The 12,658-nt window shown below is 48.7% G+C and overlaps 1 protein-coding gene across 1 annotated transcript in view; it reads left to right on the forward strand.

Moving 5' to 3' along the window:
* CIMIP2B (ciliary microtubule inner protein 2B) overlaps positions 1–12,658 on the forward strand; it is a 144,416-nt gene that overhangs the window by 80,554 nt on the left and 51,204 nt on the right. The window contains exon 2 of the mRNA XM_069626789.1: positions 6,341–6,576. Within this exon, the coding sequence (XP_069482890.1) occupies positions 6,341–6,576 (236 nt within the window). The remainder of the gene's footprint in view (positions 1–6,340; positions 6,577–12,658) is intronic.

The following is a 12,658-nucleotide window of genomic DNA, read 5'->3' on the forward strand; positions in this document are numbered from 1 at the left end:
GTGAAAGAAAGCTGCACTTCTAAACATCTTTTGCTCTCTATCATAACCTGATGAGAGAATGCTCAAGATATAAAATATCTTGATACTCCAATAGGGCGGTTCAGCCCTGGAGGATTGCGGCCAATGCAAGTGTATTTTCATATGTTCCTTCAGAAACAAATTGAAGATCCACAAAGTGGAGACCTCTGTGACTTCAGCCCCATTTCATTGCAAACATTTCATCCAATTGCAAGTGCAAGTCAATGCCTTTGATCCGCCTCCAACTCCGTCGGGGTCAGTCGCTTCTCCAAGCAACGAGTTGGTGGTAGGTCTCTATCTTCGGCTGGGGCCTCCCTCTGTAACAGCATCCAAGCCTCTCAGAGACTTGAGGAGAACCATCTCCGGTTCCGAAGCACCTCAAGACCTTCCTCTTTGCTTCTGCTTTCTCTCCTCCTCTCCCCTGCTGATCTCCTGGCTGAATCTTAAACTGCACTGGTCACCTGGCTATCCTCTGATCACGGGTCCAGGTCTCTTCCCCCACCAGTTCCCCACCTGCACTACCTCCTGGGCAACCCCTGCACTTGGGGGCTGTTTCTGTATCCCTACAGTCCCCTACCAGCTCTTGACACTTGTTGTCTGCACTTACCCCAGCACTTGCCACACGCTGGCTGCACTTTTTACCTATTGTTCTTATTTATTTTACTGTTGATCCTATGTATTGCACTGCCCCTTCCCACTTCCTACCGCAATTTTCCCTGCCCCCATCCCCTGCAATTGCGCGATCTCAATGTCACACTTGGCCCAGTAAGATCGTTGTCTTTGTCTTCCCTCAGTTCCCCCTCCCTTGCCTCGTCGCGCCTTGTAACAATGTGTATAGGCGTGTTATAAATGCTATATCATATCACATCATATCACACAGCCCTCTGACATTTCTGCCAACCCAAGTGAATAGTAAAGAAAAGTGCCTTAATCGTCAAAGTTTAACCACGATGTAAAGGATGAAACTAAACGGTTATGGGCAGGACACACTCGGACAGGACCAGCAGGCCTGCAATTCTAGGAGAAACGAGACAAAGAGTGATAGGAAGGACAATAAGGAGTGGGAACGGAATAGCGCCACCCTGGGTAATTTGATGAAGCAACGGGAGAAGATCTGTAATTTGTTAGAAAGCCTTGCTTGACGAAGGAGAATCTGTTGAAGTGTGTTAAAAAGTCAGACAACACAAACTAAAGCAAATGTCCTAGATATGTTACTTAGAACGTGCAAGGTGGGTAGATTTGGCTACCAGAATTCAGCCCAAGAAGCAACCCACTACCAAGAGAAAGATTGCAGAGAGGGGTGATAAAAGAAAAGGGGAGCAGGTGGAAGGGGGCATTTGGAGGGCTTAAGCCACGATGAGTCATGTAGGAGATAGAAACATATTGAAATTGATCAAGAATAATTGGAACCTGGGGACAACATGCCATATGCTCACAAACCAATGAAGAGAGAACTGAGAACCTCCCTAAACAATAAGACCTTGCCATGGAATTATTGGAAAAACATGGGTATGGTTGGTCAGTCTGCAGAACCCGATGTTACTCATCAAGGAGTGGTCACCTGTAATATTGTCAGATGTCTCAATCCATTTGGGGATAAACGAAATTGAAAGATCATCCTGCTTGGCCTCATGATGAAATAGGGTTACTCCTTCCTGCCTTAGTCACCTTGATCAGCCCCCTCCAACAATATATAGTGAGAAGTGACGACTCTACTACTGCACATGGCACCTCACACTCACAACTCTAGCATTATGCTTTTTCCCGTGCCTAAATTACTCAGGTGGAGGGACACTACTCAGGTGGAGGGATACTACTCAGGTGGAGGGACACTACTCAGGTGGAGGGATACTACTCAGGTGGAGGGACGCTACTCAGGTGGAGGGACACTACTCAGGTGGATGGGATACTACTCAGGTGGAGGGACACTACTCAGGTGGAGGGACACTACTCAGGTGGAGGGACACTACTCAGGTGGAGGGATACTACTCAGGTGGAGGGACACTACTCAGGTGGAGTGATACTACTCAGGTGGAGGGACACTACTCAGGTGGATGGGATACTACTCAGGTGGAGGGACACTACTCAGGTGGAGGGATACTACTCAGGTGGAGGGACACTACACAGGTGGATGGACACTACTCAGGTGGAGGGACACTACTCGGGTGGATGGGATACTACTCAGGTGGGGGGACACTACTCAGGTGGATGGGATACTACTCAGGTGGAGGGACACTACTCAGGTGGAGGGATACTACTCAGGTGGAGGGACACTACTCAGGTGGAGGGATACTACTCAGGTGGAGGGACACTACTCAGGTGGAGGGACACTACACAGGTGGCTGGACACTACTCAGGTGGAGGGACACTACTCAGGTGGAGGGACACTACTCAGGTGGAGGGATACTACACAGGTGGAGGGACACTACTCAGGTGGGGGGACACTACTCAGGTGGAGGGATACTACTCAGGTGGAGGGACACTACTCAGGTGGAGGGACACTACTCAGGTGGGGGGACACTACTCAGGTGGAGGGACACTACTCAGGTGGAGGGACACTACTCAGGTGGAGGGGTAATACTCAGGTGGAGGGACACTACTCAGGTGGAGGGATACTACTCAGGTGGAGGGACACTACTCAGGTGGAGGGACACTACTCAGGTGGAGGGATACTACTCAGGTGGATGGGATACTACTCAGGTGGAGGGACACTAATCAGGTGGAGGAACACTACTCAGGTGGAGAGACACTACTCAGGTGGAGGGACACTACTCAGGTGGAGGGACACTAATCAGGTGGAGGAACACTACTCAGGTGGAGAGACACTACTCAGGTGGAGGGACACTACTCAGGTGGAGGGATACTACTCAGGTGGAGGGACACTACTCAGGTGGAGGGACACTACTCAGGTGGAGGGACACTACTCAGGTGGATGGGATACTACTCAGGTGGAGGGACACTACTCAGGTGGATGGGATACTACTCAGGTGGAGGGACACTACTCAGGTGGAGGGACACTACTCAGGTGGAGGGACACTACTCAGGTGGATGGGATACTACTCAGGTGGAGGGACACTACTCAGGTGGAGGGACACTACTCAGGTGGAGGGACACTACTCAGGTGGGGGGACACTACTCAGGTGGAGGGATACTACTCAGGTGGATGGATACTACTCAGGTGGAGGGACACTACTCAGGTGGAGGGACACTACTCAGGTGGAGGGACACTACTCAGGTGGAGGGACACTACTCAGGTGGATGGGATACTACTCAGGTGGGGGGACACTACTCAGGTGGAGGGACACTACTCAGGTGGAGGGACACTACTCAGGTGGATGGGATACTACTCAGGTGGAGGGACACTACTCAGGTGGATGGGATACTACTCAGGTGGAGGGACACTACTCAGGTGGAGGGACACTACTCAGGTGGAGGGACACTACTCAGGTGGATGGGATACTACTCAGGTGGAGGGACACTAATCAGGTGGAGGAACACTACTCAGGTGGAGAGACACTACTCAGGTGGAGGGACACTACTCAGGTGGAGGGACACTAATCAGGTGGAGGAACACTACTCAGGTGGAGAGACACTACTCAGGTGGAGGGACACTACTCAGGTGGAGGGATACTACTCAGGTGGAGGGACACTACTCAGGTGGAGGGACACTACTCAGGTGGAGGGACACTACTCAGGTGGATGGGATACTACTCAGGTGGAGGGACACTACTCAGGTGGATGGGATACTACTCAGGTGGAGGGACACTACTCAGGTGGAGGGACACTACTCAGGTGGAGGGACACTACTCAGGTGGATGGGATACTACTCAGGTGGAGGGACACTACTCAGGTGGAGGGACACTACTCAGGTGGAGGGACACTACTCAGGTGGATGGGATACTACTCAGGTGGAGGGATACTACTCAGGTGGAGGGACACTACTCGGGTGGATGGGATACTACTCAGGTGGAGGGACACTACTCAGGTGGAGGGACACTACTCAGGTGGATGGGATACTACTCAGGTGGAGGGACACTACTCAGGTGGATGGGATACTACTCAGGTGGAGGGACACTACTCAGGTGGAGAGACACTACTCAGGTGGAGGGACACTACTCAGGTGGAGGGACACTACTCAGGTGGAGGGATACTACTCAGGTGGAGGGACACTACTCAGGTGGATGGGATACTACTCTGGTGGAGGGACACTACTCGGGTGGATGGGATACTACTCAGGTGGGGGGACACTACTCAGGTGGATGGGATACTACTCAGGTGGAGGGACACTACTCAGGTGGAGAGACACTACTCAGGTGGAGGGACACTACTCAGGTGGAGGGACACTACTCAGGTGGAGGGATACTACTCGGGTGGAGGGACACTACTCGGGTGGATGGGATACTACTCAGGTGGAGGGACACTACTCGGGTGGATGGGATACTACTCAGGTGGGGGGACACTACTCAGGTGGAGGGACACTACTGCACTTTCTAGATTAGTCACATCTGTTGGATTTTGCACTCTGCAGCATTTCTGCACGTCATTGTTTTGCTGGGGCACTGTTTACCCAGTTGAACGGCTACTGCACTGGAAGAGGTGCAGTTTAATATGTTTTCCTTTCTGAATTAAAGGGCTCTACATACTTTTATGCCACTAACGGATTTGCATGAAACTGGCCTTTATGGATGTCTTTACATGTTTTTAGGCTTATTTATTGAGGCAATATTCCCTGAGGTGGTGGGCCGTGACCTACAGGATGAGGGCCGCCACTGAGTGGCATATCGCCATTAGCACCCGTGTAGATCCTTACACGTGTGCTGTGTTTTTTCCAAAAGAAAGAAAACGTTCATTTCTCTCGCTGCATAGTGATGTCAGCCAGGAGGCCAGTTTTCAATGTTGATAAGGGACTGCCTGGCTCATAGGACTGGGCGGCATTGGGCAGCAACTGAAAGGTAAGTTTTCTTTTTTCGTTTTGAAAAAAAAAATGAAACACCATTAGCACCAATTTAGGGAGCTGCACAGGTGCTAAGATGAAGGGGGAGCAGGGAAGGGAAGCGCCCGACACCAAGGATACTGCTTGAACGCTGACTTTCCCTAGTGAATAGAGCCCACGTTCCCAGCATTCTCTTTGGTGAATGGCGCCTTCCAGAATGCTAATGGATGACATTAGATTCTGCTACTCTAAAGGCTAAAGCGTAATGTGTTTTAATAAATCTTGCACCTCACAATGTGACTCATTTTCTTGTGAGCCGTAACATAAATGAATGCCGTAAAAGCAGTGTGCAGCGTATTCACACCATGAATTAACGTCACCGCTCAGTTTCGTCCATTTGTATGGTGAAGACGAGGGACTGAACGAAACTTGAGTTTCCACCACCTCCTCTTCCGCTCTGCCAGACAAATGCCCCAGCATTTGCACAGGCATGCATGCCAGCCTAAATGCTGGGAATCCCTATGGAGCCCGCAGGCTTTATGTGCTACCATAAAGCCGGCGGACTCCACAGGTACCCATTATCAATGCTACCTGCCAGGCGAGCAGCATGCAACATTTCCAATTAAACGCTGCCTGCCATGCACACATGTCAGGCAGTGTTTAATTGGAATTGTAAATGCTGCCTGCCATGCAGAGCTTACACATTTTGCACACTGGAGTGCAACAGTGCAGGGCAAAAGGCGGTGTTCACACTTGAATGCCACCTTTTGCCCTGCGCTTTTTCACACCGATGTGCAAATTACCAAAATGTGGTGGCTTGTAGCCGTTTACGTTGCAGTTACCCATTTCGACCAGGAGCGAAATGAGCTCCAATGTGTTACTGGACATGCATAAACTGAAAACATGCTTCTATGAACATGTAGAATGAGGATATAGCTTTTTTCTTGCATGTCAAAACTGGCAGTATTTGCACATTAGCCTTGTGGCAAGTAGCAACGCCCTTTGCTGGACATGTGGGAGTCACAGGCATCTGTACCTGGTCACTGGGACTGGCAATAGCATTTAATGAGCTTATTGAAACTGGCAATGCTTGTTATTGGGCATGTAAAACTTGAAAAACACTTAAGTGGGCAGTTAAATGCTTGACAAAGTTGGTATGGCAAAATGGCCAGAGCTGCTAAGTGGTCTTGTGGAAAATTGCCTCAATTGTTGCTGGGCATAGGAAGACTGTCAGTGGCTGATACTGTGCATGTGCATAAGTGTGTAATGAGAATGTGGCATTTGAGCATATCTTTCGATTGGTAATGTGAAAACATGTAATAGACGATAGGAAATTGTCATTCACTGTTACTGAGCATGTGCGCTGTTCGCACTGTGTTTGTGTTCCAGGTATGGCGGCTTCTGCCCTCAGTACAAGTACCACTTGGGGAAGACATATGGCAAGCTGACGTCACAACTCCTCACCAGCCCGGATATCAAGCATTCAAACCATCTCGTGCTGCAGTCCACGTTTCCACCCCCTGGCAAAGGCGATGGAGCCAGGTCGTTCAACCACTTGCCGAGAAGCCGGAGGCAGCGGCTGGGGGATAAGAAAGTCAGCTTCAGCATAATCCCAGGATACACAGGTAACATTAATGACCCATCAATAGCTTCTTCATTACTGCTTAGATAGTCCTTGACCAATGGGTAGACCCACTGAGACGTTCCACCCCCTGGCAAAGACGATGGAGCAAGGTCGCTCAATCACTGGCTGAGAAGCCGGAGGCAGCGGCTGTGGGATAGGAAAGTCAGCTTCAGCATGATCCCAGGATACACAGGTAACATTAATGACCCATCAATAGCTTCTTCATTACTGCTTAGATAGTCCTTGACCAATGGGTAGACCCACTGAGACGTTCCACCCCCTGGCAAAGACGATGGAGCAAGGTCGCTCAATCACTGGCTGAGAAGCCGGAGGCAGCGGCTGTGGGATAGGAAAGTCAGCTTCAGCATAATCCCAGGATACACAGGTAACATTAATGACCCATCAGTAGCTTCTTCATTACTGCTTAGATAGTCCTTGACCAATGGGTAGACCCACTGAGACGTTCCACCCCCTGGCAAAGACGATGGAGCAAGGTCGCTCAATCACTGGCTGAGAAGCCGGAGGCAGCGGCTGTGGGATAGGAAAGTCAGCTTCAGCATAATCCCAGGATACACAGGTAACATTAATGACCCATCAGTAGCTTCTTCATTACTGCTTAGATAGTCCTTGACCAATGGGTAGACCCACTGAGACGTTCCACCCCCTGGCAAAGACGATGGAGCAAGGTCGCTCAATCACTGGCTGAGAAGCCAGAGGCAGCGGCTGGGGGATAGGAAAGTCAGCTTCAGCATAATCCCAGGATACACAGGTAACATTAATGACCCATCAATAGCTTCTTCATTACTGCTTAGATAGTCCTTGACCAATGGGTAGACCCACTGAGACGTTCCACCCCCTGGCAAAGACGATGGAGCAAGGTCGCTCAATCACTGGCTGAGAAGCCGGAGGCAGCGGCTGTGGGATAGGAAAGTCAGCTTCAGCATGATCCCAGGATACACAGGTAACATTAATGACCCATCAATAGCTTCTTCATTACTGCTTAGATAGTCCTTGACCAATGGGTAGACCCACTGAGACGTTCCACCCCCTGGCAAAGACGATGGAGCAAGGTCGCTCAATCACTGGCTGAGAAGCCGGAGGCAGCGGCTGTGGGATAGGAAAGTCAGCTTCAGCATAATCCCAGGATACACAGGTAACATTAATGACCCATCAGTAGCTTCTTCATTACTGCTTAGATAGTCCTTGACCAATGGGTAGACCCACTGAGACGTTCCACCCCCTGGCAAAGACGATGGAGCAAGGTCGCTCAATCACTGGCTGAGAAGCCAGAGGCAGCGGCTGGGGGATAGGAAAGTCAGCTTCAGCATGATCCCAGGATACACAGGTAACATTAATGACCCATCAATAGCTTCTTCATTACTGCTTAGCCTTAGATAGTCCTTGACCAATGGGTCGACCCACTGAGACGTTTCACCCCCTGGCAAAGACGATGGAGCAAGGTCGCTCAATCACTGGCTGAGAAGCCGGAGGCAGCGGCTGGGGGATAGGAAAGTCAGCTTCAGCATGATCCCAGGATACACAGGTAACATTAATGACCCATCAATAGCTTCTTCATTACTGCTTAGCCTTAGATAGTCCTTGACCAATGGGTCGACCCACTGAGACGTTTCACCCCCTGGCAAAGACGATGGAGCAAGGTCGCTCAATCACTGGCTGAGAAGCCGGAGGCAGCGGCTGGGGGATAGGAAAGTCAGCTTCAGCATAATCCCAGGATACACAGGTAACATTAATGACCCATCAATAGCTTCTTCATTGGATCACACATACTGCTGAGATAATCCTCAACCAATTAGTAGACCCACTGAGACGTTCAGGAACAGCAGTTAGGTCTGAAACATAGAACCAGCATCTCCTACAAGAATAAAACACAGTAAGCTTGAGAAAATAATACATTATTTTCTCTGCTGGGCAGCACAGGACCGCATGTTACGCTACCATACAAATACAAATACCATTCAGCGATACAAATTTGCACTCTGAAACGTTTGTGTATGAGAGCAATACAAATAAAATATCATATCATACCAAATGTAAAGTCATAAAATAAAACTTTTGTGCCCTACGTGGACAAGGAAATTCCTTAGACGCAGGCGTAAAGAAAGCACAAGGATAATCGAGCAACCAATTCTCAAACTTTCCAGGCCTATGAACTATTTCCCTTTATTAATGTCCAATCTGGAAAGATCTGAGGTCAGGTCTTCTGCTCACAATGGTCCAGAGGGTTGCCCAGAGAAATTGCTAGAGACCTATGATTAATTCTAAACCGTCTAACCATCACCTCTTTGTTTTGCTTCTGCTAAAATCCCTGATGGGAGGCATAGATTTTGCAAAGCATGCTGTCGAAGCATAGTCCTCTTGCGTAACAGTGAGATAATAGTGACGGAAGGTGTAGCAGCAGTGCCCTCTGCCACTGCCAGTCAATATGAAGCCCTGCCCCAACCCCACCAGTGCCTTGTATCTATCCAGTAAAGAATCTATATCGACGCCCATAGCTTTCAACATTGGGATCAGGGGTGCCTAACATGCCTGGTGCTTGGGCTGTGAACAGCCTTAGGACACAGCACCTGCCTTTGCATACAATTAGAGATTGTGGAGATCTCTTGGTTCACTAGTGTTGGGTTCATTTATAAATGATTTGCACTAACTATGGCGTTCAATATTGGTATTAATATTTCAGGCTGTTCCCGTGATAATACTGATATGCTGTAATTTTAAATATATGACAAGGGATTTGTTATTCTACTCTTATAACATAGTGTTTCTAATAAGTACTATCTACCATAAAGGTTATTCTTCTTTCCATTATGCAGCAGTGCTTCAATTCCTGGATGAGAGTTCCTCATGTGTACTATGTAACTTTATTATTATTATTATTATTATTATTACTGAATTTATTGAGCACTGACCTAGCTTCAAGAAGCAACGGAGCACTTTACAGAGGTATACAATAATGCAGATACACAACAGAGCTTTATACAGAGGTACACAACAGTACAGCTGCATAACTCAGTGCTATCCAGAGGTAACAAAAGAACAGATAAGCAGCGGGGGTAGGATATACAGAGGGGCACAGAGGAGGGGTACAGCTGTACAGGGCGCTGGGAAGGAGACAGACAGATGGCGTTTATTGAGTCAGGTTGCACGGTGGGTCAACGTGATGGCCTAGGTGTTGAGGAGGAGAGACTCCTTGAAGAGGTGGGTCTTGAGTTATTTTCTGAATTGTAGGAGCGTGGGTGCAGGTCTGATGCTGGCGGGGAGGAGGTTCCAGAGTCTTGGAGCTTAGGCAAAGAAGGCTTGTTTACTAGTCCTTTCCTTTTTGCAGCGGTGGATTTCACATCTGCACGTGTCCTGGTTTCTGGTGGTACGCTGTCCACCGGAGATGCTGAGTTTCTCCACGCGGTAGCTGGGTGACTTGAGGTTGACTGCCTTATAGATGATGCAGAAAGTATTGAAGGTGATTCGTGGATTGTGGGGTTTAATGGCAGCCAGGATCAAATGAACTGAAAGTCCATGTTAATCCCAAAATGTGCAGAAATACCTTCTTGTCATGTGAAGGCACTCTGGCAAACTGAAAGACCAGCATCACAATGTCAATACTGCCAATGTGCCTTGTGAATTCTAAGGTATGTACTTCTGCAGTTGAAGAAAGGAACCTGTGAAAAATGAAACCAGACTGCACAAGGGTATTTGAAAGGCACATTGTGGACAAATAGACAAACAGCTGCATTTCACTCAAAACTGCCACACATCAAAAAGCTGTGTATATTGAAAATCAAGACTTGCATGCAATTGTCTAATTTCAAAACCAGAAGTCTACTTTCCATTATAGGCAATGGCATGTTTTAAGTATAAACGTGCTGACACAGAGAGCAAAGAATAAAGGGTGGCTTTGAAAAACCCTTAAACAGTTAACATGGAAAGGAGTGCATTTGCAGCTTAAGAACAATGAAAACACGGACAAAGAAATCTCCAGTGCACAGTCATGCGAAATATGTGTTATAATGTAAAATTGACTTTGATGCCATGATGCGAGATATTATAAGGCCTCATGTGAAAAATGAATAGCAACACCTCAGTTTCTGCTCACTTCCCCCAGCATATCTCAAGGGCGAGTTCTGCCTTTCCCCATTATCTGAAATCTCTTTTGAAGAGCCAACTTGTGCTGGACTGAGGCTTTTATTGGGGTGGAGCCATGACATCTGATTACATAATGGCAGCTCTTAACGAGTTGAACTTTGTAAAATTCCTTGAGGAGCTCCAGGTCGGATGCAGTCTTGAAGCAGCACCAGGTTTTCTACTGTTGCCTGATGACTCTTTTGCTGAGGTCGAGTTCTTGTGTGTACCAGAGTTCTCACAGTTTTGGTTTGCAGGTGCATTGTTTCAGAGACGTGCCTCGGTCGATGGAGGCTGAGAAGGTGGCGTTGAGTGCTTCCAGCAGAGAGTCGCAATTCGGTTTGCAGTGTTTGGTCCATGAGAGTTGGAGATTGGCAATGTCGTCAGTGAGGGCTTCCACCTGGAAGTTCTTGAAGGACCTGAAGGTTTGTCTGATGGGTTTATGCTGGGAGTGCTTGACTGAGATGGTGTGCAGGATGTTGAAAGGCACGGCTAGGAGGTCAGACCAGTCAAGCGGGGGAGGAGAGCTGTAGTGGAGGGAAGGCAGTGCAGTGATGATTAGTCGAGGATGTTACCCTTCTCATGCATTGGATCTTTCGTGTGCTGTGTGAGGCTGAGGGTGTTGAGAAGGCCGAGGAGAGCTTCCTTCATGGGTTTGGTGGCCTTGTTGCCTGGGAGGTTGAAGTCGCCTTGGAAGATGTTGTTGGCGCGTGTGAGGGACATGGTGGTGACATGGTGGTGACCAGGTTGGTGAAGTCTCTGATGAAGGCAGTGTTGAGTTTGATGAGATGGAAGGGAACTGTGTCCATCGCGGAGAGCAGCAAGTGGCAGGAGCGGTCTAAGAAGGAGCCAATGTTCTCAACATCAAGTCTGGTTCAGGGCCACAAGGTCGTCTGAATAACTGTGAGGCTACCGCCTGTCTTGTTCCACCGGTATGTGTGTTGGATGCTGCAGCCGTCGGGGACAAGGACGTCTAGGATGATGGTGGAGGTGGGTGTCAGCCAGGTCTCAATGATGAAGATGTCATCAAGGTCATGTGTACTGATGAGGTTGCCGATGTCTGCAGCATGGCTGATAGCTGAGTGGATATTGGCGATCATCAACTTCCGTGTTGTGGACAGTGAACGGGTGCTGATGGGCTTGAGGCTGATTTGGATGAGGTTGGCGCATTGCGGGAGTCCATAACTTAGAGCAGGGGCAATGTCGTTGACATTGCCTGGTGATGGTGGGGATGGCCTGTGGTGACAGAGGGAGAAAACACATGTCATCGCCTGCTTACTTGTTGTCTGAGCAGGGGTTCGGGCACTGGGTCCTCCCGGTACTAACAGATCCAAAGAGGAACTGCCCTTTTCTTTGTCTGCCCTTCACTTTGGATGCCCAGGCGAGAGACACCCTTGATATTAGAGTAAAGAACAGAAAGGAAGAGGCAGGTCTCAGAAGGTGAGTGGGGCTTAGGCCACATGGCCTAGATTCTCTTCCACCTGCTGACCAACTGCAAAGGGAAAGAGGCTGGAGGGCTGCTTAAGTAGGCAAAAAGGGCAGCAAAACAGGAATGCACAAACAGTTTAGCGGCGATTGACAGCTGGGTGGAGCTTAGTCATATATAAAACACGGTCCTATTGGAATTTATGTAATCTTTCTATCTCCACTGGGATTCTAATTCCGCCAAGTGAAACTCTCTATTACATGCCCACCTGCTCTATAGTCAGTCTGCATGCAATATTGGTATATGGCACATTGAGGAACACTATGATATAGTATATATAGGATGAGCTACCTGTAACTGTACGGTAACAATGTCCAGTCCCACGTGTTTTTTTTGTAGAGCGCCCCCTTAAGTCCCTTTGATCCTTCCCTTTCCAGCCCTCCTTGATTACCCTCTTCCCCTTACCCCTGCCTTGCAGATGGCAAGCTTTTAATTAAAACAATTGTCAAACACAGTGCATACA

The sequence above is a fragment of the Ambystoma mexicanum genome, chromosome 6p (assembly GCF_040938575.1).
Source record: "Ambystoma mexicanum isolate Mex_15411 chromosome 6p, UKY_AmexF1_1, whole genome shotgun sequence".
NCBI lineage: Eukaryota > Metazoa > Chordata > Amphibia > Caudata > Ambystomatidae > Ambystoma > Ambystoma mexicanum.